Consider the following 26,117-nt stretch of genomic DNA (forward strand, 5'->3'; position numbering starts at 1 on the left):
GTTCCCTTCATTTTATTCTCAGCAGTCTCCCTTCTCTACTATTTGCATCTTTAGTCTCCCTTGATTTGCTGACCAGTTGCTGTTTTTCTTCTTGAAGCTGCCTCTCTAGAACTCCAGATGCTCATCACAAGAGGTTTCACTGTGAGTGCCATGTCCAGCACACCCTTAGCATACAGGTGTAGCCTACTCCAGGAAACAAGCACCAAGAAGGAGGCTTGAGCCACACCTTGAGAGAAAAGCTACACAAGTTTTAATAATGTTGGAAAAATACAGTTGTTTCCTCATTCATTTTTCAAGTTACTATCAGTCTGATATTGCTTCCGAAGTTAGGATGGAAACCAAAATCAATCACAGTACTCTAATATTATTACAGCTGGATTACAGTTCCTTAAGTATGAGTCAGGAACAAATACTGCACGGTATCAGGTCTTGAAATAAGATTCTGTTTTATGCTCTTTGCTAGGCACACAGACTGTAAAAGGAAAAATCTTATATTGCTGTTATAGCTTTCTACATCCCATATATACCATATTTCACCTTTGAAAAGGTGAAAAGGGGTGGAGGGGGGATTGTTTTGGGTATTGTTTTTTTGATTGTTTACATTATTCTTTTAATACAAGCTGGCTTTAAAGTTCCTGACACATATACATGTACAACCGTAACTCCATAAAGATTATGACTTTCCAAATGGCGAGTTAACAGGAAGGCTTTAAACTACCTTTACCAATCCTAGGTCCTTAAAGCAGCCTAGTTATGCCCGCACCATAGCTTTCTTTACCACTACTCAGCCTGGGAATTATAGAAAATCACTGTGCTATTTCAACAAAAAGAACGAGGAGTACTTGTGGCACCTTAGAGACTAACAAATTTATTTGAGCATAAGTTTTTGTGGGCTAAAATCCACTTAATCGGATGCATGCAGTGGAAAATACAGTAGGGAGATAAATATACACACACAGAGAACATGAAAATATGGGTGTTGCCATACCAGCTATAACTATAAGTTGGATAGAAAGCTGGCTAGATCATCGGGCTCAATGGGTAGTGATCAATGGCTCCATGTCTAGTTGGCAGCCGGTATCAAGTGGAGTGCCCCAAGGGTCGGCCCTGGGGCTGGTTTTGTTCAACATCTTCATTAATGATCTGGAGGATGGCGTGGATTGCACCCTCAGCAAGTTTGCAGATGACACTAAACTGGGAGGAGAGGTAGATATGCTGGAGGGTAGGGATAGGATACAGAGGGACCTAGACAAATTGGAGGATTGGGCCAAAAGAAATATGATGAGGTTCAACATGGACAAGTGCAGAGTCCTGCACTTAGGACGGAAGAATCCCATGCACCGCTACAGACTGGGGACCGAATGGCTAGGCAGTAGTTCTGCAGAAAAGGACCTAGGGGTTACAGTGGACGAAAAGCTGGATATGAGACAACAGTGTGTTCTTGTTGCCAAGAAGGCCAATGACATTTTGGGCTGTATAAGTAGGGGCATTGCCAGCAGATCGAGGGACGTGATCATTCCCCTCTATTCGACATTGGTGAGGCCTCATCTGGAGTACTGTGTCCAGTTTGGGGCCCCACACTACAAGAAGGATGTAAAAAAATTGGAAAGCATCCAGCGGAGGGCAACAAAAATGATTAGGGAACTAGAACACATGACTTATGAGGAGAGGCTGAGGGAACTGGGATTGTTTAATCTGTGGAAGAGAAGAATGAGGGGGGATTTGATAGCTGTTTTCTACCTCCTGAAAGGGGGTTCCAAAGAGGATGGATCTAGACTGTTCGCGGTGGTACCAAATGACAGAACAAGGAGTAATGGTCTCAAGTTGCAGTGGGGGAGGTTTAGGTTGGATATTAGGAAAACCTTTTTCACTAGTAGGGTGGTAAATCACTGGAATGGGTTACCTAGGGAGGTGGTGGAACCTCCTTTCTTTGAGGTTTTTAAGGTCAGGCTTGACAAAGCCCTGACTGGGATAATTTATTTGGGGATTGGTCCTGCTTTGAGCAGGGGGTTGGACTAGATGACCTCCTGAGGTCCCTTCCAACCCTGATATTCTATAACAAGAGTAATCAATTAAGGTGAACTATTATCAGCAGGAGAAACACACCACACAACAAAAACACTAACCCAGGAACCTATCCTTACAACAAAGCCTGATGCCAACTCTGTCCACATATTTATTCAAGTGACACCCTCATAGGACCTAATCACATTAGTCACGCCATCAGGGGCTCATTCACCTGCAAATGTATCAATGTGATATATGCCATCATGTGCCTGCAATACCCCTCTGCCATGTACATTGGCCAAACTTGACAGTCTCTAGGCAAAAGAATAAATGGACACAAATCTGACATCAGGAATCATAACATTCAAAAACTGGTAGAACACTTCAACCTCTCTGGCCACTCAGTAAGGGATTTAAGGGTGGCAATTTTGCAACAGAAAAGCTTCAAAAACAGACTCCAACGAGAAACTGCTGAACATGAATTAATATGCAAACTAGATACCATTAAGTTGGGTTTGAATAGAGACTGGGAGTGGCTGGGTCATTACACATATTGAATCTATTTCCCCATGTTAAGTATCCTCACACCTTCTTGTCAACCGTCTAAATGGGCCATCTTGATTATCACTACAAAAGTTTTTTTCTCCTGCTGATAATAGCTCATCTTAATTAATTAGCCTCTTACTCCACCTTTTCATGTTCTCTGTATATATATATATATATATATATATATATATATATATATATATCTTCTTACTATACGTTCCATTCTATGCATCCGATGAAGTGGGCTGTAGCCCACGAAAGCTTATGCTCTAATAAATTTGTTAGTCTTTAAGGTGCCACAAGTACTCCTGTACCTTTTGTAGTGATAGTCAGGATGGCCCATTTCCAACAGTTGACAAGAAGGTGTAAGTAAAAGTAGGGGGAAAAATAAAAATGGGGAAATAGTTTTACTTTGTGTAATGCTGTTTCAGTACTACCCAAGGACTCTGTCTTCTGGGACTCCCCGAATGGCGGGACTCTACTGGGTTATAGAGCAGCTTTCCACTGATGGAGTGGTACAAAGCTGCCCCATTGTGCTGGGGCACCAGGGCAATAATTCACAATGATTTACCAAGGTGGTAATAAAGTAGGAAAAATCTCTGTACTGCATGCCCAACACACAATACAAACGTCATTACAAAGCACATACAATGAAAAAGAAAACAAAAATATTACATTTTGATGATTTTTTCCTCCCTTAAGGTCACAAAATAAAACATTTGGCACATTATTAAGTTTGACCAAAAACATAGTCTAATTACCAAAAGCAGTGCTATTTTGACGAAATTATCAATTGCAGACTTGCCTATAGCAGTAATTTATAAATAAACAAAATAGGTAAGTAAATAAATAAATACATCAGAACATCCTCTGTCCCCAAGCCGACTTAACATTTAGTTGTTAAGAACCCCTCAAAACAAGATTTTGAATAAAACATAATAAAGTTAGGAAACTAGCATAGCGACCTTTATAGCCAATATTTTGCAAACTGCACCCAAGTTAAAGGAAAATATTCTTGACAACTCCTGCGAAATTCAGATTGAAACCAAACATAAAATGTGTTACTTTTCTGGTTATGATTATGTGAACCTTTATAAAAGAGGATCTGTAGAATTTATGGTGCTCTTTTGTTGCTAAAAACAGGTGTGTGCAGATTAATGTTTATTTTTCCCATAACACAAATGAAGATTTATTTTTATTGTACGTTTTAAATATCAACTATTATATATGTACATATTTTGGAAGAGTCATCTTCTTGGACCAAGGATTGTCATTTTCTATGTTTGTACAGTACCAAGCCCAATACAGCTCCGACCTAGCTGGCAGCTAGGTGCTACTACAATATAAATGATAAATAAATAAAATAACAATAATAGTAACAGTCACTGCTTTATAAAAATATTTCAAGCAGAATTTTACACTTTGCTAAACTTTTATTTGGTATGGAAAATAAGGACCTGATCTTGGAATAATTTCAGTACATGACTACCTTTGCTGCCATGAGGAGTCTCATTTAACTAGTAAAACTCATAACATAGACTACTCATGGGTGAAATTATTTGAATGCTGAAGTATCTGCAGGATTGAGCCCTAATTTAGTTCGATCACAGCTATGAACATTTGAAGAAGCAGCACTTCTAAGAAAAAGTGCTGTTTGTGGTACATGTGTTTTCATCAATCTCACTGGCTGAAGTGAAACAGAAAAGATTCCCCTTGTTGATCCAATAGGATTATCTTGCGTTCCAATCCTGAGAACACTTATGTATGTACTTTAACTCTGTGAGCAGGCCTGTTAACTCCCTCATTTTTATCCTATTGTAGGATAGGTTATCCCTTATGTGTGTGCTAACAATAGGAACCTCATTATATACCAGTATGCATGTTGTAAAAAGAATATACTATGTATTGGTGAAAGGTTGCAATGGTGAATCGGTTGCAGATAAACATCCCTGATCTTATTTTGCAGAAATATATCACTTTACAGTTATGGAGTAGATTAATATTTCTATCAGCATTTTACAGATTGGAGAATTTAGGTTCAAGGTAATTAGAAGAATAATTTCACACAATAGCACAGTAAATCAGTGTCAGCACAGTGTCAGGTTTATAATCCAGGTAACATGATTGCCCATCTTACTCCTAATACTCTAACCTCCAGAAGAATTGTTTACCCTGTCTATCGCTCTCCTTCTCTTTACTGAAAGGGGTTTCACCATTATCCATAATCAACCAAAGAATGAGAAAAAATATTGAAGCATTTTGAAAACTGCTCCAATTTCTTGAAAGATTTGTGAGCTGACAAAGGCAAATTTTGTCTCAAAACTCTTCCATGACTAACAGTTTGTTCAACTCTTGTACTGGATCCATTGCTGCAGTAACCATTTGTCATAACTACATGCTTTCTATTTCATTTTCAACACAATTTAGATGGCAAAAATAAAATAAAATACATTTTCTGAAGTTTGAGCTTTGGGTTAACAGCTATTCCTGCCAAGCTATCTCCTGCCAAGCCAATAATAGGAAATTAAGCAGAAATACTATTGTTTCAAGATGATATGTTGCCCTACAGCTATTCAAAAGCAATTTTAACTGAATTATCTCTGAAACAGAGTAGGGAGAATAGAAACACTTAATTCTCTGGGAAGACTGGAAACATGGCATATTCAAAGAATATATTAAATTCCCAAAGAATCGCTTTGTCTGTGTGATATAGTGTTTTCATTCTTATATCAGCAGCATCTGTCTAGCCAACTCAGTGATGTGTAAAATGCAGGATACTTGCTGAATATATAATTTATGCATGTGGTCTGTGCAACAAAATTGCTGCATCATGCATGAATTCTTATTAAAAGTTTATGCAAAAAAGGATATCCTGTACAATGGAAAGTATTGTAAAACTTACCCTTCAGTGTCATTTAAATTAACCTATGTTTTCAAAAAGATATATATGACTTTAATGTGACTAACAAGGACTGCAGTAAGGGATGCTTTAGGAAAGAATTTGAGCTGGTTGGCACATAGAACTAAACCAGAAGATTTCCTGATTGCCCTTCACCCTGGACCCAGTTGTAAATCAAGGCAAGAGAGTAGAAAGAGATTGCTTTCTCGCAATGACAGCTGTCAAAGATTACATGGGAAATGAGTTCTGGCACTCTCAATTTAGCTTGTTGAGAAAGGCAGAATAATGGTTTAGTCTGCCCTGAAGATTCTGGAACCTCACTCTGAGTAGATTCAAACCCATTAGGACAAAGAAGTGAAAAGATTGCGTCAGAGTTCTTTAGGCAGTTTTCTGTTAAAAAGTTGAAAGCTCATTAAAAAGTACATCATTCCTAGTATTTCATTTCCTGTTCTCTTTTTTTTATTTTTCCTAGACAGGAATATATGGTTAAACTTAAAAAAAAATGATATCTGCATTTTAAAAAAAACATGTTTTGTTTGAAAAACACTGCAATGTTATCAATCACCAACAGAATTCTGATTTTAAACACACATTTGAGTTGTCACTCGTGATGAATCAAGGCAGAGATTTCACTCTCTGAGTGCAAAGCAAATTCTAGGAGACACTGCCTTAGTAGTAGTAGGCATCCTTTAGTCTCGAGAGACCATGAATGTGCACCCCTGAAAGGTAAATAATTTACTCAGTTGATTTTATGGCAACTGCGAACGTGGCTGAAGAGACCCACTCGAGAAAGACAATCTCTGCCACATCTGTTACATTTAAAGGTGATGTTTTGACCCTTTGGGCTCTGCCTTCTGCAAGCTCCTTTCTCCTCTACTAAGATGGACTGCTTCCTCTCATATCTCCGGAGACATTTGTTAAGCTCTTGTTTCCAAAGGCTGCAGTCTTGAGTGTGATCTTCCCATTTGTCCACCTCCGTGTCCATTTCTTTGAGGTCTCGCTTGCAAACATCCTTGAAATGCAATTTTGGGTGTCCTTTGGGTCTTTTTCCAGATGCCAATTCACCCTAGAGGATGTCCTTTGGGATGAGCCCAATCATTCATTTGGCACATATGCCCAAGCCAGTGGAGGCATCTCTGTTTGAGGAGCGTTTGCATGCTGGGTATGCTGGCCCATTTGAGCACTTCAGTGTTGGTTACTCTGTCCCTCCATGAGATTCCAAAGATTTGACGAAAGCAATGCATACAAAAGCTGTTGAGCCTCTTTTCCTGATGAGAGTAGAAGAGTCTCGCTCCCATACAAAAGTGTGCTGATAACACATGCAAGATACACACAGATCTTTGTGTGTTTGTTGTTTTGCCATACCCTGTTGTTCAGTCTAGACATTGCTGTGGTGGCTTTTCCAATGCAGATGTTGAGTTCTGTTTCAAGTGAAAGGGCAGTAGAATAGATTTTCCTCATTTTATGACCTCAGATGGTATGTGGTCTTTTCCAGGGGCCTTTCCATTGGGGAGGCCATCTATGGCAAGGCAAAGCTCCTTGACGGTCAGTTCATTGTCGAGTTGGGTCATAACAGGCAGGCTTTTGATGGCATAGATGGCTGTGTCCGTAACAATATTTTCATGAGTCAGGTCAGGCTATGCCTGCTACCGATATTTTAGTATCTTTCTGGAAACTCCTGCAGCAGATTGGGTACTAGATGTACTTGTTCTTTCTCTCCTCTGGATTTTACTGGTGATGCCGAGAAGGGGGTCCTGAAGCATGGGCAACTCAGGGCCTCCATATCATCTGCCCCAACTTGCACCCTGGAGAAATACTCCAGCTTCGCCTCGAGCATTGACACAACCCGGTAGGTAGCAGTCACTGGTTCTAAGCTCTGACCCACTGGCGTAGAGTTGACAACTGGATTATCTGAGGACTTTCACTAGATCAACGATGCTCGTTAAACTACCACGATTAATGACAAAATGTGGCTATCACATCCCTCCAAGAAACATGGCTAGCACTCAGCGGATCTCTCAAAGAAAAAGAATACACATTTTTCTGGCAGGGGAAAAGAGCAGAAGAAACACAAGAGCATGGAGTGTGATTTGCCATCAAGAACTCACTTCTGGGGATGCTTAAGCCACCTACAAATGGATCAGAGAGAATTTGGTACTACGGTTGTTCACATCTGAAGGCCCAGTCAATCTCGTGAGTGTGTATGCCCCAACACTCTCCTTGTCTTCTGACATCAAGAACCAGTTCTATAATCAGTTGAACACCACAATCAGCAAGATTCTGAAACACAAATATGTTTTCCGGCTAAGGGACTTTAATGCAAGGATGGGAGCTTATCATGAAGCCTGGACCAACTGTCTGTGTCAACACGGAACTGGTAAGATGAATGGAAATGGTCAGAGACTGCTAGAATTTTGTTTTAACAAACTCATTCTTCTAGACAAAGTCGCAACACAAAAAGTGTCTTGGAAACATCCTAGACCGGGCCACTGGCACCACCTAGATCTTATCACAAGGTGTGCCAACCTTAACATCCTCCTCATAACTCACAGTTATCAGAGTGCTGATTGTGACACAGACCACTCTCTGATATGCAGGAAAGTCAGACTTAAACCAAAGACAAGACACAGATCGAAAGTAAAAGGATGTCCTTGTATTGACCTCAGTGCCATAGCAAACCAAGAAAAGTCAAGAACATACTACAACAAGCCCTTGACACCAGTAATTGTGCCACAAATACCTCGCTGAACTGGGAGCAACTGAAGAACACAATCTACGATGCAGCTCTGTCAGTCTTTGAGAAGAAGCAAAACAAGACTAATGACTGGTTTGATGCATATTCCAGTGTGTTGACACCAGTTATAAGGGCCAAATGCACAGCCCAAACCAACTACAAGAGAGACCCAAATGAAAAAACCTTACAAGCACTGAGAGTGGCAAGAACCAAGGTACAAGAAACTTCTCGATGATGCGCCAGTGACTATTGGCTGCACTTATGTGAAAGCATCCATGTAGCAGCTGATGCAGGCAACATCAGAAACATGCATGACGGGATCCAGAAAACCTTGGTTCCAACTTTAAAGAAGACACCCCATTGGAATCAACAACGGGGGAAACAATCAAAGACCGCACCAACCAGATGGTAGAACCCTAGTCTGAGCTTTACTAGCATGAAAATATTGAGACACTGCCTAAGAAAACACTATATAATGATGCCAGAGTAAGGTATGTTGGCAGAGTTCATTGTAAAGTCACAAAATGGTAAATGCCAAATGAACTGAAACAAACAAGGAAAGGTTAACACATTACCTGGTTTTATCTATGTCTTAAATAGATGTGAGTTTTTCCTTTAGTATTAATGAAAAACTGATTTTATATTTTTTCCCCTTCTTTCAAATGAAAACCACAGGGAACTAATTTTATTCTTGAAACATGATTGACTTCAATTGAACAAAAATCTGAGACTGGTGAATGATACAAATTACTCATCTATTTAATAAGGCAATAATGTTTGTCCAATACCCATTATCTATTAGTTAAGATCTAAGGTCCTGGTCCTGCACTTAGTGCTTGTCTATCTAAACTGAGTAAATCTGCACTATTGTAATTACACTGATGTAGTTATACTAGTGCAAACCTCTAATGTAGACACACTGCATAGATGTAAAATGTGACTTACAAATATGTAGCTTAAATTACCTCAGTAACTTAGCTGTAGCTATACTGTTGTAAAATAGCCCCATATAGAGAAGGTCTTACACACATTCTCGACTGTACTCACTCACATGAACAACCCCACTAAAGTAAATGGGAATACTTATGTGAATACAAGCATGTGTATATATTTTTGAAGGATCAGCGCCTAAAGCTATTTTTTTTGTTTTTAAAAATTCACAATACTGTGGTCTATATTATTGTTAGAGCTCTGCCAAATATTCACTTGAATTATTAACAAAATGCAGTGTTTCCTGAATAGTGTCATGTCAATGGAAATTTCCACCATATTAAAAGAAATTTGTGGTGGGGCTAGCAGGTGACAGGGATGCATGTGAAAATGTTTCTATGAGGTGTATCATGGTACATTTTTGAATTCTAACCAAGAGAATTGAAAGAACTGAAAAGTGAACTGTAAGGCTGGATGGAGGTTACTAGTGGTGTTCTTCCGGAATTGGTCTTGGGACCAATCTTATTTAACATTTTCTTAATGACCTTGGTACAAAAAGTGGGAGTATGCTAATAAAATTTCTGGATGACACAAAGTTGGGAGGTATTGCCAACACAGATGACGACCGGAATATCATATGAGTAGATCTGGACAACCTTGAAAACTAGAATAGTATAAATGGGATGACATTTAATAGTGCAGAGGGGAAGGTCATGCACTTAGGGACTAACAACAAGAATTTTTTGGTATAAGCTGGGGACATGTCAGTTGGAAGCAACAGAGAAAAAGAAAGACCTGGATGATCAAAGGATGACAATAAGCCACCAATATGATGCAGCTGTGAAAAAAGCTAATGCAATACTAGGAGCCATCAGGTGATATATTTCCAGTAGAGACAGGGAAGTGCTAGTACCATCATACAAAGCACTGATAAGACCTCAACTGGATTACTGTGTGCAATTCTTGTGTCCCACATTTAAGAAACGAACTCAAACTGGAACAGGTGCAGAGGAGGGCTGCTAGGATGATCAGAGGAATGGAAAACCTATCTCATGAGAGAAGACTCAAAGAGCTTTGCTTGTTTAGCCTAACCAAACAAAGGCTGAGGGGACATAGGATTGCTCTCTAGAAATACATTAGGGAGAGAGAGGAGTTATTTAAATTACGTGCCAATGTTGACACAAGAACAAATGGATATAAACTGGCCATCAGTAAGTTTAGGCTCGAAATTAGACACAGGTTTCTAACCATCAGAGGAGTGAAGTTCTGGAACAAACTTCCAATGGGAGCAGTGGGGGCAAAAAACCTAACTGGCTGAACTTAATATGTTTATCGAGAGGGAATGGTGTTATATAATTGCCTACAATGGCATGTAGCTGATCTGTGACTGCCAATAGAAAATATCCCCAATGGCTGGTGATGGGACACTAAATGGTTGCAACAGAGAATTCTTTCCCATGTGTCTGGCTGGTGGGTCTTGCCCAAATCTAAAGGTCAAATTGACCACTGTATTCCTTCCTGGGAAAGGAATTTTTCCCCAGGTCAGATTTGCAGAGACCCTGGTTGTTTTCAGCCTTCATCTGCAGCATAAGTCACTTCCAGGTCTAACCCAGACAGAGTAAATAGTGGATTCTCTGCAACATTAAGTCTTCAAATCATGAAGGAGGAATTCAGTAACTCAGTCACAGGTTATGAGTCTATTACTGGAATGGGTGGGCGAGGTTCTGTGATCTGAAATGTGCAAGAGATTACACTAGTTGGTCATGATGGTCCCTTCTGGCCTTAAAGTCTATGAGTATGTGTTTTCATACCGGTATAACTGTACCCATATAATTAGATCAATATAACTGATAAAACTTTTCCCAATTATAAGGCCTTAGTCTGTAGCATCCTTTTTTAAACCTGTTTTCTCAGTCCTGTATGAAAGGAAGGAGGACAATATGCTCTCAAAGTATGACACAGTTAGGAGCAAGTCTGCCAGCTACCAAAGAATTTGTAGATGTCCACAGAAACAATGTGATTTAAGCTTTTGTTTATATTCTACTCTAAGTTATTAATTCTGCTCTTTCTCCAGTGCATATTGTATAAAACAAAATTGTATCTATTATACAAATGTATGTGAGATGACCATCGGGCTGTTATGAGTGAATTTCACTCCAGTCAGGAGATATTTTTACAGGCATTATAAGTAACTGCTTACTGTGAATAAATGCATGTTGGACATTTGTTTTTCTTTTAAAAAAAAGCATGTCCATCACATTGGTACCTAAGGTACTTCTAGCTCGAGGTTTCAGCCACTAACTCACACCACCTAAGACTATTCAAAGGGCTTTTTAGACCACATGCTATTGAGGTGACAAACAACCAAATAAGGACTTCAGGATAAATATTTATTTAGGCACATGAAATAATAACTCAATATAACAAGAACTGCAATTGACTATAACAAGATTTTTTTCCAAAATTTCACACCCACAATACCATCACTTTGGCTCCTCCCATGAAAGCTTCTAATGGTAGAAGCATTAGTCTAGAAAGACACAGATGTTTTAAACATCACACCGTGTACATGCTATCTAAGAAAGTTAGAAGACACAGGATGAAATGTGGGTCCCACTGACATCAATAGCAAAATTCCTATTCAGTTCAATGGGGACAGGATTTCACCTATTATGTTTAAAACACTGACAGCTACCAGAAACCCCTGCCTATACCAGTGCTCTCACCATTTTTACCACCAGTAGAGCTGGTGGTACCAATGTTAGGAAAGACTAATGTAGAAACAGCCTAGTAGTCCTCAGGTCATATTTGGATATAAAATGTCAAGTAATTAGTTGCTTTTATGTGAACAGATTCTAGACATAATGGGCTAAAACAGGAGTTACACAGTATGATTTTTGTTTGTTAAGTAAATGGGTTCTTCCTTTAGTGAAAAGGCTGCTAGGAACTTTTTAGTATCATTGCAACAGAAATACTCTGAATTGTCTAGCTGTATTTACAAATGTTTACTGAGCATGATGAATAATCCTGTTGCAAATTGAAATAAAATAACTTTCATTCTACAATAGCAAATGGCATGCACAATTACAGTGAGTGAAGCCAAAAGTTCATTACTGATGCAAGTGAACTAGACTGAGATCTGGAAGAATGGTTTATGTAAAATCTCTGTTGAATTAAAGGGTACAGGTCTGCTAGCATCATGAATCTTTTTGTACTAGGATACTCTAGAGACTGGAAGGTTTGTCTTCCCTATTCACAATTTCACTAAAAAATTAATATTTTACTGTAGCTAATGTTCTTCTCCATTACTCAAATAGGAGACTTGTAGGGCAAAGGTATGTGTTATATGAAGAGGTGTTCAGTTGGAGGCATTGTTCCCTCTGAATAAATTCTGAATCAATGTAACTGGATGAAAGGTGTTTTATATAGTATGGAATCTAGATGGAATGGATTTATACAAGTACTCTAGTAAAAATATTTTCAATTTAATTTGTACAAATTTTGGTTGAAAATATTTTGAATAAAATGTGAAACAATCTCTGGAAATTCCAACAAAATAAAAATTAAAAATGCAGATTTTTTTTAAAAAATGAACATAATTCTTTGGCATGATTTTGTTCCAAGTATATTTAGGTGCAGTGTGTAAAGTGACAATTACAGGGGTCCATTCAAAACACAAAATATACGGTTCCACTACTTGTGCTAAAAGAGGTCATTTTGGGTTTTTTGTATTTTATATGGTATAATGGAGGAGATTCAGTAACAAATTGTGAAAAATGAGATCTTTTAGTCTACCTTTCTCTCTTCTTTTTCCCTCCATAAGTGGCATAATCCAGGCAGGTATTTTATTTCATGATTTCTGCCCAAAAGAACTTGAAACTGTTTTCACCTAAGATTGGACCCCTCAATCCAAATTATTAAAAAAAATAAACAAATCAAATTACTACAATAATTATGCTAAAATAATCATAAGGTCAGATAGAAAACTCACCAAAAAGAAGCACATACAGAGGTAAAACTCATAGCCTTATTGGACCAAATACTGCTCTCAGTTACACCCATAATCACCCAGTGAAGCTGGGGAGGTGGCACTGATGTAACTAAGAGCAAAGGTGCTGTCTAGTGTACTCAGTTATATTGCTATAATTATACAGGTGTATTTTTACCAGTATAAACACACACAGACAGGAGTCTTGCTGGAGCACAGCAGGGTTACACAAAGCAGTGGGGCTCAGACATGCTGTATGTCTCTCTTGCTGCTCCTTTTAGCAGGTGTCAAATGCTCTGTGGTCATTGTGGTTCCATATACTTGATGCAAAGAGCAGCATACAACATGTTTTGGTGTTTCATTTCTTTCCTTGCAAATTCATAGAGACATAGATGTTAAGGCTACAAAACTTGTATTTAAATTAAAATAAGTGATCTCATTGTCTTCAACAGGACAACCCACATGTGAGAAGCTAAGCATGTATGTTAGTGTTTGCAGGATTGGGGCCCTAGTTATTGTTGTACAATGAATAAAACTGTTTTCCAAATGAAAATGCATAATACATACCAATGAGATAAACACAGTAGAAAAATAAATACGCTTCAATGAATAAAAAATTATTCCCCTTGGAAGAACAAACACTACAAGAAATAAAAGGAAATAGTAATATTGCAGTAAAAATGATTCCCAGGAGGATGCCAGAAAGCTCCTTATTCTAGATTATGAAATAATGACTCTGCAGGAGATAATCAGTTCTGTTGTATATAGAAACAAATAGATACACCACTTATGTTCATCAGAGCATAGTTTTGAGTTACAGAAGCATTGAAAGTACTTAATTCCCACTCTCAACGATTCTGACTTAAAAAGTTAGGTTTGATCCCTCTAAATTATAAATTTCTAAATAATAACTTCAGAATATTTCTCAGGATGTAGTTTTAATAATTGGGGAGCAGATCTATGAATACTAATATATTACCACAATATCAAATATTACTTATAGAAAACTAAAATAATAAAGAAGCAGAGTACAATTATGAAATAATACCAGTTCTCAAGTCAAAAGTTTTCCTGATTTTATTATTACAAAATACAATGTAATTGAAATGCTGTCTTTTACAGCCCCAACAAATAGATCATAGCTTTATACAGCAGATATCTGGAACAGAATTCATGGTTTTAAGATACTTTAGCAGCATTACACCCAAAATCAATACAACAATAATCTTAAACCAAATCTGCATCAAATATTTCCTTCCTGTTCAAGCGAAGTACCTTCTGATGCATGACTCATGACAAAATAGTGGTTATTACATTTTAGGGAACACATCTAACTAAAATCAAAGGATTCTTTAGACCAACAGAAATGGCCAACAACATTTCATTAAACTCTTTTCAAAGCATGGTCTATTCTGTAAAGAAATTTTTTAAATGGCAACATGTTGCTATGTTGACTGTGTTTCGGTTTCTGTATCTAATATGTTCAGTTTGCCAAGAAAACTCAGGCTAGGCTCTGAAAATCAAGCTTGGTTACTTTCTTCTTAAACATCACCACCTTTAGAAATGATTCTGCAGGCAAAGTCTGCGGCATCTGTGCAATATCAGTGCCTTTAATGAAATATATGTAGTCAATGATACTGCTGATGATGGACAAGAAGTAATAAAATCTAATTAACTCTCTCAGCTGAGCTGACACACCAGTGCAAAAAAAATACATTAAAAATAGTAAGACCCCTCTTTTACAAAAACACTTAAATTCATGCTTTAATCTATCTTTATTCTGCACAGCACTTATATAGGTTTTCAACTTTAAGCAAATTCTTAAGTCCCATTGATTTCAATGAGATTTAAACACTTACTTAAGAGTTAAACTCAGTCATGATTCTTTCTTATGTCGTGGCCTCAAAGCTTATTTTTTTCATTAAGTAAATACTGGGTATGTTTTTCTGTAGGCGAAGGTAGCAGCAACTCCAGTAGTTATGTTTTCTTAACACTTTCCAGTATATGCAACTATTTTAATTGTTTATAACTCTGTAACATTTTAGCTGTTTTGGCTGTAATTCTATGCATGCTCTATCAGGCTAATTAATATTATTATGCGACAATTTCAGCATAAATAGTTCTGCCATTTCCAAAATTAAGTTAGGGAACACAAGTATGTTTGCCACAGTTGAAAAAAATCCAACTCTTTTAGTATTGTCATGCTTTGGAACGTAGACATTAAATTTGGCAGGGCAGTAGCTCTGGATTAAGAGAGATGCCTTTTGCTCTCCCTGTGAAAATTCATCCTGACTTGGCCAAATTATAAGCCTCCAAAAAATCAAAAAACTCATAAGAGTTTAGCAGCTGGCTGCTCAAATCTCTGAACATTCCAGTCCACTGAGCATACTCCCAGCCCCATGGAGTTCCCTACATATATTTGGATGGTACATAGAAAAAAAAAAAAAAACTTCAGGATACTCTGGTCCATTGGCTGTTTTTGATACATGTATGAAGTCGAGTGAGAACAATGAAAGCCCACTCTTTCACATAAAGTCAGCATAAAGTCCAGACAGAAATGCAGCACTTGCACCCTCGGAATGAATGGGATGCTTTATCAAATTGGGATCCCAAAGAGGGTAGATGTTGGCAGGAGTTGTGGCCATAATTACCATAATTACCAACGCTTATGGATACCCTTGTGCAAGATTTCAAACCATATAAACTAAACTAATATAGCTACCCCCATGTGGATTCAGCTCCAGTCATGTAACACATTTAAAAAGGAAAAGAGCAATAGACATGAACCATGACTGAGATAATGTCAGATCAACCTAACATTTGGAATTTTCTGACTTATGTATTTGATTTCTATGCTTTCTTATCCTCAAAGTCCATTTCTCATTAATGTCAGTTTCTTGAATTTAACTTCAATGTGTTTGCCTGTTTGTTTATTTTTTTTTTAATCTGAGCAATTCAGCTTATGGAAATTGCAAGGGGCGGAATAACTGAAAACCATAGAGTCTATACTGGTAGCAATCAAGCCATATAAACTAGCATTGCACTTATTATATGCATAAAATCTTTCTTAAAATTGCTATTTGACAAATAAAATATTATTTAGAAGGTCCTTCTTTCTCTCAGTGTGAGAAGTGGGAAAATATTTCTTAGTGTGTTAATTACAATTTAATGATTCATTGCAATACATAAGAAAGTAAAAACCATTTGATCCTAAATAGGAATCTCTTTGCTAATTGCTATTGCTCAGTCCCAATAATTAGGTTGTCGTGCAGTTAACTCACTTCAATATATTTTGAGAGTAGTGACTGGGGGAATTGCTACCCCTCTATAGAAAGCTAAGAGTCTAATTCCTCACACACTGAGCTTGAAATTGCTTCTGCCAGCTCTGGAATAATATGATGGTCTAATCACCACAGTTAATTATCATTCTTAGCAACATCATTGTAATAAATATATGATTTCAATATACCTACAGGTGGAGATAATAAAACCAGCAATAACTGCACTTGACTTTACCACAGACTTGTATTCCCCTTTTTAGTCTCCCCCAAACTTTTCTGCTCAGACACAAGGTAAAAAGAAATCAGTGTGTGCCGTGAGTTTCAACACTATAAAGACGTGGATTTCTGGGAAGGAACAAACAGCATTCACATTTAGTTCATGCTTAAATAACCACAACAATTACTTTTTCTCAGTCCAAAAATATTCAGGTAAAACATACTAGCTGGCATCGGTAACTAATTTATCTACTTTAGTGTTGACCTACCATTCAGCAACTGGCCCATCTAGACTCCGGATTGGAGGCTTCTATCATTGCTAATGCTGATGGAGACAGAGGATGGAAAAAGACCCCCCTCACCTTCAGAACTTTGCCCTTAGATTCACACCAATGGGGAGAGAACCAAAAACTTTCAAAGGAATAGTCAAAGAAACGCTCATGCTGTCTGCATTCGAGTGTAATTTGCTGTCACTTACTATTATTTAATTATTCTTGCCTATGTTATTTCTCAGCAGGACTACAGCAACGAGATTTACCTGGGTATGAAGCCTTCAGCACTTGGAAAATTCCAGCTGGTACAGAACATGGCAGCACATCTCCTTATCAACACAAGATACCATGAGCACGTCAAATGTATTCCCTACTCTCTACGCTGGCTTTCCACAGAATTTTGAATAATGGTCTCAGTACTTATCTCAAGGGTGCTCTGTGGCCTGGGTTCCAGATATCTAAATGATTGACTAAAACTCCAGGAAGAAGACAGTAGTCAACAACTTTGCTCCTCTGGCTCATTGGACCTCTCTACAATAAGGGCCAATTTCATCTGTGTGGGAGAGAGAGCTTTCTTGGGGGCCGTCCCAAGACTGCGGAATGAATTCTCCTAGGAACTAAGGATCATAACAAATCTCAGCACCTTCTGCTCTAAGTGCAAAGCACATGTCTTTGACCTTGTCTTCTCTAACACACACACACAGGCAAGGTCAAAGAAATGTATCTTGCATTTAGAGCAGAAGGTGGTGAGGTTTGCAATGATTCTTAGATCACCTGAAAATTCATTCCACAGTCTTGGGACAGCCCCCGAGTTGGAGGAGCCTTTCAAATACTACTAGAGCATGGATAAGTCTTAGGGAAATAATATAGTATATTTTCATTTTGATGCATGAAGATTTATCTGTAGACCTATTAACTTTAATAAGAGTAATGCACTCTTTTCCTTACAAAAAACATTAGAGTAGCGCACCTAAAATCATCTAGGTTGTTTACGATGGTTTATTACCTTGAATACAAAATTTAGGGCTAGATTCTCTGGTCCACCAAGTTCACTTTGCACCACTTACGCATTGCTGAGCACACTTTATATTGCTATAAGCAGTCATATTGCCTCAGGAGAATTCTCTCCATTTAGGACCTTAGATCAGTGGCATAATGGAGCCTTAATGACAAGTGGGGCTGGATGCCTGAGAATCAGGAAGCCACCATTGCTTCCTTGACCGCCTCCCTTCTTCAGTGTGCCAAAGCAGAGCTCAGGTGCAGAGGAGTCTCAAGCCCTAAAAGTTCAGGTTTAGAACTTGATCCAAAGTCTTATGAATTCAGTGGAAAGGATCCCATTTGGAGTACGTCCTTAGACAGGAAATGCTGAATGGAAATATTTCTTACCTCGGCAGGTAGGTAAAAGGCTGCTCCACTGTCCATTGCTCCGGCACTGTGCTCGAGAGGCACCTTGAAGTAAATACCCAGTGCCGCAGGTAAAGTTTACAACATCATTCAAATTGAACTCGCTTCCATTAGTTACTCCATGGGCTGGGTTCCCAGGATGTCCACATGTGATTGCTGTTAAAATAAAACAAACAGACTAACATCTAATTGAAATGTGCAGTTCTATGGTATTACTTGCATTTTAACCACTTATTTATTAATTTGCAATGTAGTCATCTTTTCTATTTATGTAATGCTAAAATATAAATTGAAGAAAATAGAAGATACATTTGTGGAGACTTTTCTATTTCTTTACAAAAAATGTTGAAAAAAATCAGAAAATGTCCAGTATCTATATTTTAACTACTGCACAATAAAATACATATAAGTATACATGAGCATACTTAGATATAGAGCATACTTTAGACAGATCTGAGATCTTTTCAACTAGATCATTTAAAACAAAGTCGCTCTTTCTCTTCTATTATTCAGAATTCTGTAGGGCCAGAAACCTGTACTCCAATCAACTCAGATTTTATTTAACACTTCAGAAACACACACCTCTTGAATAGCAGGATTTTAAATAATGGTGATTTAAGGGAGGAGTCAGAACCCAGAACTAACCTTAGTAATATAAAAAATCCCTACAAAATATGTGTAGTTACCTTAAAATATCAAACTTTGATTTTATCTACTTGAAAGTTTTGGATCTATTCAGCTGAAATATTATTTCAAATAGATTTTCTGAATGTAAGTAATTATTTATTATTACTAAAATAAAATAAAATAATAATAAAATAATAATAATAATAATAGTTGTTATTAATTAATTTGGTTTGTGTCCTCTCATAAGGAATTCTATCCTGCAGAGACTTATGCATGTGCTTAACTTTTTTATGCATGTGCTTAACTTAACTAAGTGCCCAGTTCCATTGACGAAATGTGTTGCCATGTTCATTCAGGATGTCACTGTTAAAAACAATAGTTTAGAATTGCACTGCAGTGCATTGTATCTAATTGTAAATCTTATGGTCAATGAAACTATTCATCCAGTCAAAGTTATGCATGTTTCAAGATGCTGCCCTACATTCTAAGTCCTTTGGGACATGGGTTGTGACTTGCTCTGATTTGTATAGCATGAAATACACTACCCGTGGCTAATAAATATTAAAGAAATGAATATGTAGAATATTTATTCATAAAGTGCTTTAATTCAGAGAGCAAAGTCTGAATTGAGCCAGTAAGATATACAGGGGCTTTTTGCTCTGCTCTTTATGCTACTTGGGGAATTCCTGCAAATTCTGTCAGAAGTAGCACAAAGGGGAAGGAACCAGAGGCCAGGATCCATCTCTCTCTCTCTCTCTCTCTCTCTCTCCATAAAGATAGATAGATAGATAGATAGATAGATAGATAGATAGATAGATAGATAGATCATAAGGAAAAATAGTTAAATAAAGTTCAGAAGTGCTCTATAATAAACTGGAATGCCATATGGGATCAGATCAGTGATCCATTTAGATCTAGTACCTTGTGTCTAAGATCAGACAGTATCAAGAAGCCCAGTAGTAGACCACAAAAAGAAAAGGTGTACTTGTGGCACCTTAGAGACTAACAAATTTATTTGAGCATAAGCTTTCGTGAGCTACAGCTCACTTCATTGGATTCATGCAGTGGAAAATACAGTGGGGAGATTTATATACACAGAGAACATGAAACAATGGGTGTTACCATACACACTGTAATGAGAGTGATCAGGTAAGGTGAGCTATTACAAGCAAGAGAGCGGGGGGAAAAAACCTTTTGTAGTGATAATCAAGGTGGGCCATTTCCAGCAGTTGACAAGAACATCTGAGGAACAGTGTGTGTGTGGGGGGAGTGGGAATAGTTTTACTTTGTGTAATGACCCATCCACTCCCAGTCTTTATTCAAGCCTAAAGTTAATTGTATCCAGTTTGCAAATTAATTCCAATTCAGCAGTCTCTCGTTGGAGTCTGTTTTTGAAGTTTTTTTGTTGAAGAATTGCCACTTTTAGGTCTGTAACTGAGTGACCAAAGAGATTGAAGTGTTCGCCGACTGGTTTTTGAATGTTATAATTCTTGACGTCTGATTTGTGTCCATTGATTCTTTTATGTAGAGTCTGTCCAGTTTGGCCAATGTACATGGCAGAGGGGCATTGCTGGCACATGATGGCATATACCACATTGGTAGATGTGCAGGTGAACGAGCCTCTGATAGTGTGGCTGATGTGATTAGGCCCTATAATGGTGTCCCCTGAATAGATATGTGGACACAGTTGGCTACGGGCTTTGTTACAAGGATAGGTTCCTGGGTTAGTGGTTCTGTTGTGTGGTTTGTGGTTGCCGGTGAGTATTTGCTTCAGGTTGGAGGGCTGTCTGTAAGCAAGGACTGGCCTGTCTCCCAAGATCTGTGAGAGTGATGGGTTGTCCTTCATGATAGATTGTAGATCCTTGATTATGCGTTGGAGAGGTTTTAGTTGGGGGCTGAAGGTGACGGCTACTGGCGTTCTGTTATTTTCTTTGTTGGGCCTGTCCTGTAGTAGGTAACTTCTGGGTACTCTTCTGGCTCTATCAATCTGTTGCTTCACTTCAGCAGATAGGTACTGTAGTTGTAAGAATGGTTGATAGAGATCTTGTAGGTGTTTGTCTCTGTCTGAGGGGTTGGAGCAAATGCGGTTGCATCGTAGAGCTTGGCTGTAGATAATGGATCGTGTGGTGTGGTCTGGATGAAAGCTGGAGGCATGTAGGTAGGCATAGCGGTCTGTAGGTTTCCAGTATAGGGTGGTGTTTATGTGACCATCGCTTATTAGAATCATAGAATCATAGAATATCAGGGTTGGAAGGGACCCCAGAAGGTCATCTAGTCCAATCCCCTGCTCGAAGCAGGACCAATTCCCAGTTAAATCATCCCAGCCAGGGCTTTGTCAAGCCTGACCTTAAAAACCTCTAAGGAAGGAGATTCTACCACCTCCCTAGGTAACGCATTCCAGTGTTTCACCACCCTCTTAGTGAAAAAGTTTTTCCTAATATCCAATCTAAACCTCCCCCACTGCAACTTGAGACCGTTACTCCTCGTTCTGTCATCTGCTACCATTGAGAACAGTCTAGAGCCATTCTCTTTGGAACCCCCTTTCAGGTAGTTGAAAGCAGCTATCAAATCCCCCCTCATTCTTCTCTTCTGCAGGCTAAACAATCCCAGCTCCCTCAGCCTCTCCTCATAACTCATGTGTTCCAGACCCCTAATCATTTTTGTTGCCCTTTGCTGGACTCTCTCCAATTTATCCACATCCTTCTTGAAGTGTGGGGCCCAAAACTGGACACAGTACTCCAGATGAGGCCTCACCAATGTCGAATAGAGGGGAACGATCACGTCCCTCGATCTGCTCGCTATGCCCCTACTTATACATCCCAAAATGCCATTGGCCTTCTTGGCAACAAGGGCACACTGCTGACTCATATCCAGCTTCTCGTCCACTGTCACCCCAGGTCCTTTTCCGCAGAACTGCTGCCTAGCCATTCGGTCCCTAGTCTGCAGCTGTGCATTGGGTTCTTCCGTCCTAAGTGCAGGACGCTGCACTTAAACTTATTGAACCTCATCAGATTTCTTTTGGCCCAATCCTCCAATTTGTCTAGGTCCCTCTGTATCCTATCCCTCCCCTCCAGCGTATCTACCACTCCTCCCAGTTTAGTATCATCCGCAAATTTGCTGAGAGTGCAATCCACACCATCCTCCAGATCATTTATGAAGATATTGAACAAAACCGGCCCCACGACCGACCCTTGGGGCACTCCACTTGATACCGGCTGCCAACTAGACATGGAGCCATTGATCACTACCCGTTGAGCCCGACAATCTAGCCAGCTTTCTACCCACCTTGTAGTGCATTCATCCAGCCCATACTTCCTTAACTTGCTGACAAGAATACTGTGGGAGACCGTGTCAAAAGCTTTGCTAAAGTCAAGAAACAATACATCCACTGCTTTCCCTTCATCCACAGAACCAGTAATCTCATCATAAAAGGCGATTAGATTAGTCAGGTTAGATGACCTTCCCTTGGTGAATCCATGCTGGCTGTTCCTGATCACTTTCCTCTCATGCAAGTGCTTCAGGATTGATTCTTTGAGGACCTGCTCCATGATTTTTCCAGGGACTGAGGTGAGGCTGACTGGCCTGTAGTTCCCAGGATCCTCCTTCTTTCCTTTTTTAAAGATTGGCACTACATTAGCCTTTTTCCAGGCATCCGGGACTTCCCCGGTTCGCCACGAGTTTTCAAAGATAATGGCCAATGGCTCTGCAATCACAGCCGCCAATTCCTTCAGCACTCTCGGATGCAACTCATCCGGCCCCATGGACTTGTGCACGTTCAGCTTTTCTAAATAGTCCCTAACCACCTCTATCTCCACAGAGGGCTGGCCATCTCTTCCCCATTTTGTGATGCCCAGCGCAGCAGTCTGGGAGCTGACCTTGTTAGTGAAAACAGAGGCAAAAAAAGCATTGAGTACATTAGCTTTTTCCACATCCTCTGTCACTAGGTTGCCTCCCTCATTCAGTAAGGGGCCCACACTTTCCTTGGCTTTCTTCTTGTTGCCAACATACCTGAAGAAACCCTTCTTGTTACTCTTGACATCTCTAGCTAGCTGCAGCTCCAGGTGCGATTTGGCCCTCCTGATATCATTCCTACATGCCCGAGCAATATTTTTATACTCTTCCCTGGTCATATGTCCAACCTTCCACTTCTTGTAAGCTTCTTTTTTATGTTTGAGATCCGCTAGGATTTCACCATTAAGCCAAGCTGGTCGCCTGCCATATTTACTATTCTTTCGACTCATCGGGATGGTTTGTCCCTGTAACCTCAACAGGGATTCCCTGAAATACAGCCAGCTCTCCTGGACTCCTTTCCCCTTCAAGTTAGTCCCTCAGGGGATCCTGGCCATCCGTTCCCTGAGGGAGTCGAAGCATGGTAGTGTCCAGGAAGTGGATCTCTTGTGTGGACTGGTCCAGGCTGAGGTTGATGGTGGGATGGAAATTGTTGAAATCATGGTGGAATTCCTCAAGGGCTTCTTTTCTATGGGTCCAGATAATGAAGATGTCATCAATGTAGCACAAGTAGAGTAGGGGCATTAGGGGATGAGAGCTGAGGAAGCGTTCTAACTCAGCCATAAAAATGTTGGCATACTGTGGGGCCATGCGGGTACCCATAGCAGTACCGCTGGTTTGAAGGTATACATTGTCCCCAAAAGTGAAATAGTTATGGGTGAGGACAAAGTCACAAACTTCAGCCACCAGGTTTGCCATGACATTATCGGGGATACTGTTCCTGATGGCTTGTAGTCCATCTTTGTGTGGAATGTTGGTGTCGAGGGCTTCTACATCCATAGTGGCCAGGATGGTGTTTTCAGGAAGATCACCGATGGATTGTAGTTTCCTCAGGAAGTCAGTGGTGTCTTGAAGATAGCTGGGAGTGCTGGTAGCATAGGGCCTGAGAAGGGAGTCTACATAGCCAGACAATCCTGCTGTCAGGGTGCCAATGCCTGAGATGATGGGGCATCCAAGATTTCCAGGTTTATGGATCTTGGGTAGCAGATAGAATACCCCTGGTTGGAGTTCTAGGGGTGTGTCTGTGCGGATTTGTTCCTGTGCTTTTTCAGGGAGTTTCTTGAGGAGATGGTGTAGTTTTTTTTGGTACCCCTCAGTGGGATCAGAGGGTAATGGCTTGTAGAAAGTGGTGCTGGAGAGCTGCCTAGCAGCCTCTTGTTCATATTCCGACCTATTCATGATGACAACAGCACCTCCTTTTTCAGCCTTTCTTGATTATGATGTCAGAGATGTCAGAGTTGTTTCTGAGGCTGTGGATGACATTGTGTTCTGCACGGCTGAGGTTATGGGGCAAGTGATGCTGCTTTTCCACAATTTCAGCCCGTGCACGTCGGTGGAAGCACTCTCTGTAGAAGTACAGTTTGTTGTTTCGACCTTCAGGAGGAGTCCACCCAGAATCCTTCTTTTTGTAGTCTTGGTAGGAAGGTCTCTGTGAGTAGTATGTTGTTCAGAGGTGTGTTGAAAATATTCCTTGAGTCGGAGATGTCGAAAATAGGATACCAGGTCACCACAGAACTGTATCATGTTCGTGGGGGTGGAGGGACAGAAGGAGAGGCCCCAAGATAGGACAGATTCTTCCACTAAGAGTATAGTTGGATAGATTAACTATACTGCTGGGTGGGTTAAGGGAATCGCTGTTGTGGCCCCTTGTGGCATGTAGTAGTTTAGATAGTTTAGTGTCCTTTTTCTTTTGTAGAGAAGCAAAGTGTGTGTTGTAAATGGCTTGTCTAGTTTTTGTAAAGTCCAGCCACAAGGAAGTTTGTGTGGAAGGTTGTTTTTTTATGAGAGTATCCAGTTTTGAGAGCTATTCTTAATCTTTCCCTGTTTTCTGTAGAGGATGTTGATCAGGTGGTTCCGCAGTTTCTTTGAGAGCATGTGGCACAAGCTGTCAGCTTAGTCTGTGTGGTATGTAGATTGTAATGGATTGTAGTAGACCAGTAGTAGTAGACCAGTTATGAGAGGAAATATCCCTTACATATTTTTATTCTAATGTAAATTGTGCTCCTATTATTTACACAAATGTTCACTGTTTTTAAAATCTTTCTAATGATTTCATCCTCAATATCTTACAGTAATGAGTTTCAAATATAAATCATGTGTTGCATAAGTAAGCATTTCCTTTAATGTGTTATTAATTCCATAGCTCATACAGGATACAACTACTAGGAACTATATTTTTAGAGTACACTTATAACTGTTGTACTCTTATTTTATGGACAGGCACCAGCTCATTTCTGTGACAAAATGGAAAAAAATAAAAAATGAAAAAAGAAAGAAGTTAAAAGCAGAAAGCAATGGAGATGTATATTTACGTCTCTTTGACATTGTGTCAGTAATAATAATTGTTGTATTCATTTAAATGCCGTTTGTTGCATTTTTTTAATTTCATTGCAGTTTTTTTTTGAAAAAAATAAATAAAGACAAATTAAAATTTGTTTCCTTTTATTTTTAATGGGTGACTAACTGCCCAAGACCATTTTCACCAATCAGGAACAATTTCTTGGACATTAATGCGAGTGTCCTTCTATAAAGGATTAAAGACCAGATCCTTGACTAGTGTAAATCAGCCTTACCAAAATCAACAGAACCATAGTGATTTCATAGAATCACAAAATCAGTGCTATGCCTTAAGCTTTGGAACAATTTCTAGGAGGAACCCCTTTAGTGTGCGAGACTCCCAAAGGATCTTCATCTTCCTCCAGGGTAAGCCTCGCAGCCTCACTGCCTCCTTGACTGAACCTCAGGGCGTCATCACTCCTGGTTCACATGGTGAGCTCTGCTCAGTGATTCCAACTGAGATAGACTCCTGGGAGAGAACTGTATACTCTTCAGTGATTAATGCACCTCAACAAGTATTCACGGTGACACTCAAACAGCATTATCAAAACAGTAGGATTTATTAGTCAACTGGAACACAACACAGGAAGTCTTTAGGTTAGCATAGAGAAATGAAGGTTAAAGCTAGGGTTGCCAACTTTCTACTTGCACAAAACCAAACACCCTTACCCCAGCCCTGCCCCCGCTCACTCCATCCCCCTTCCCTCTGTCGCCCACTCTCCCCACCCTCACTCACTTGCTCATTTTCACTGGACTGGGGTAAGGGATTGGGGTGTGGGATGGGGTGAGGGCTCTGGCTGGGGCTGCGGACTCCGGGGTAGGGCCAGAAATGAGTTCAGAGTGTGGAAAGGGGCTCCGGGCTGAGGCA

The 26,117-nt window shown here is 39.5% G+C and overlaps 1 protein-coding gene across 2 annotated transcripts in view; it reads right to left on the minus strand.

The window, feature by feature from the left end:
- Positions 1 to 26,117, minus strand: part of CSMD1 (CUB and Sushi multiple domains 1) — a 2,003,711-nt gene that overhangs the window by 72,586 nt on the left and 1,905,008 nt on the right. For both annotated transcript variants that reach the window (XM_073336216.2, XM_073336215.2), the window contains exon 54: positions 18,260 to 18,433. In XM_073336216.2, coding sequence (XP_073192317.1) covers positions 18,260 to 18,433 — 174 coding nt within the window. The remainder of the gene's footprint in view (positions 1 to 18,259; positions 18,434 to 26,117) is intronic.

The sequence above is a fragment of the Lepidochelys kempii genome, chromosome 3, assembly GCF_965140285.1.
Source record: "Lepidochelys kempii isolate rLepKem1 chromosome 3, rLepKem1.hap1, whole genome shotgun sequence".
Classification (NCBI taxonomy): Eukaryota; Metazoa; Chordata; order Testudines; family Cheloniidae; genus Lepidochelys; species Lepidochelys kempii.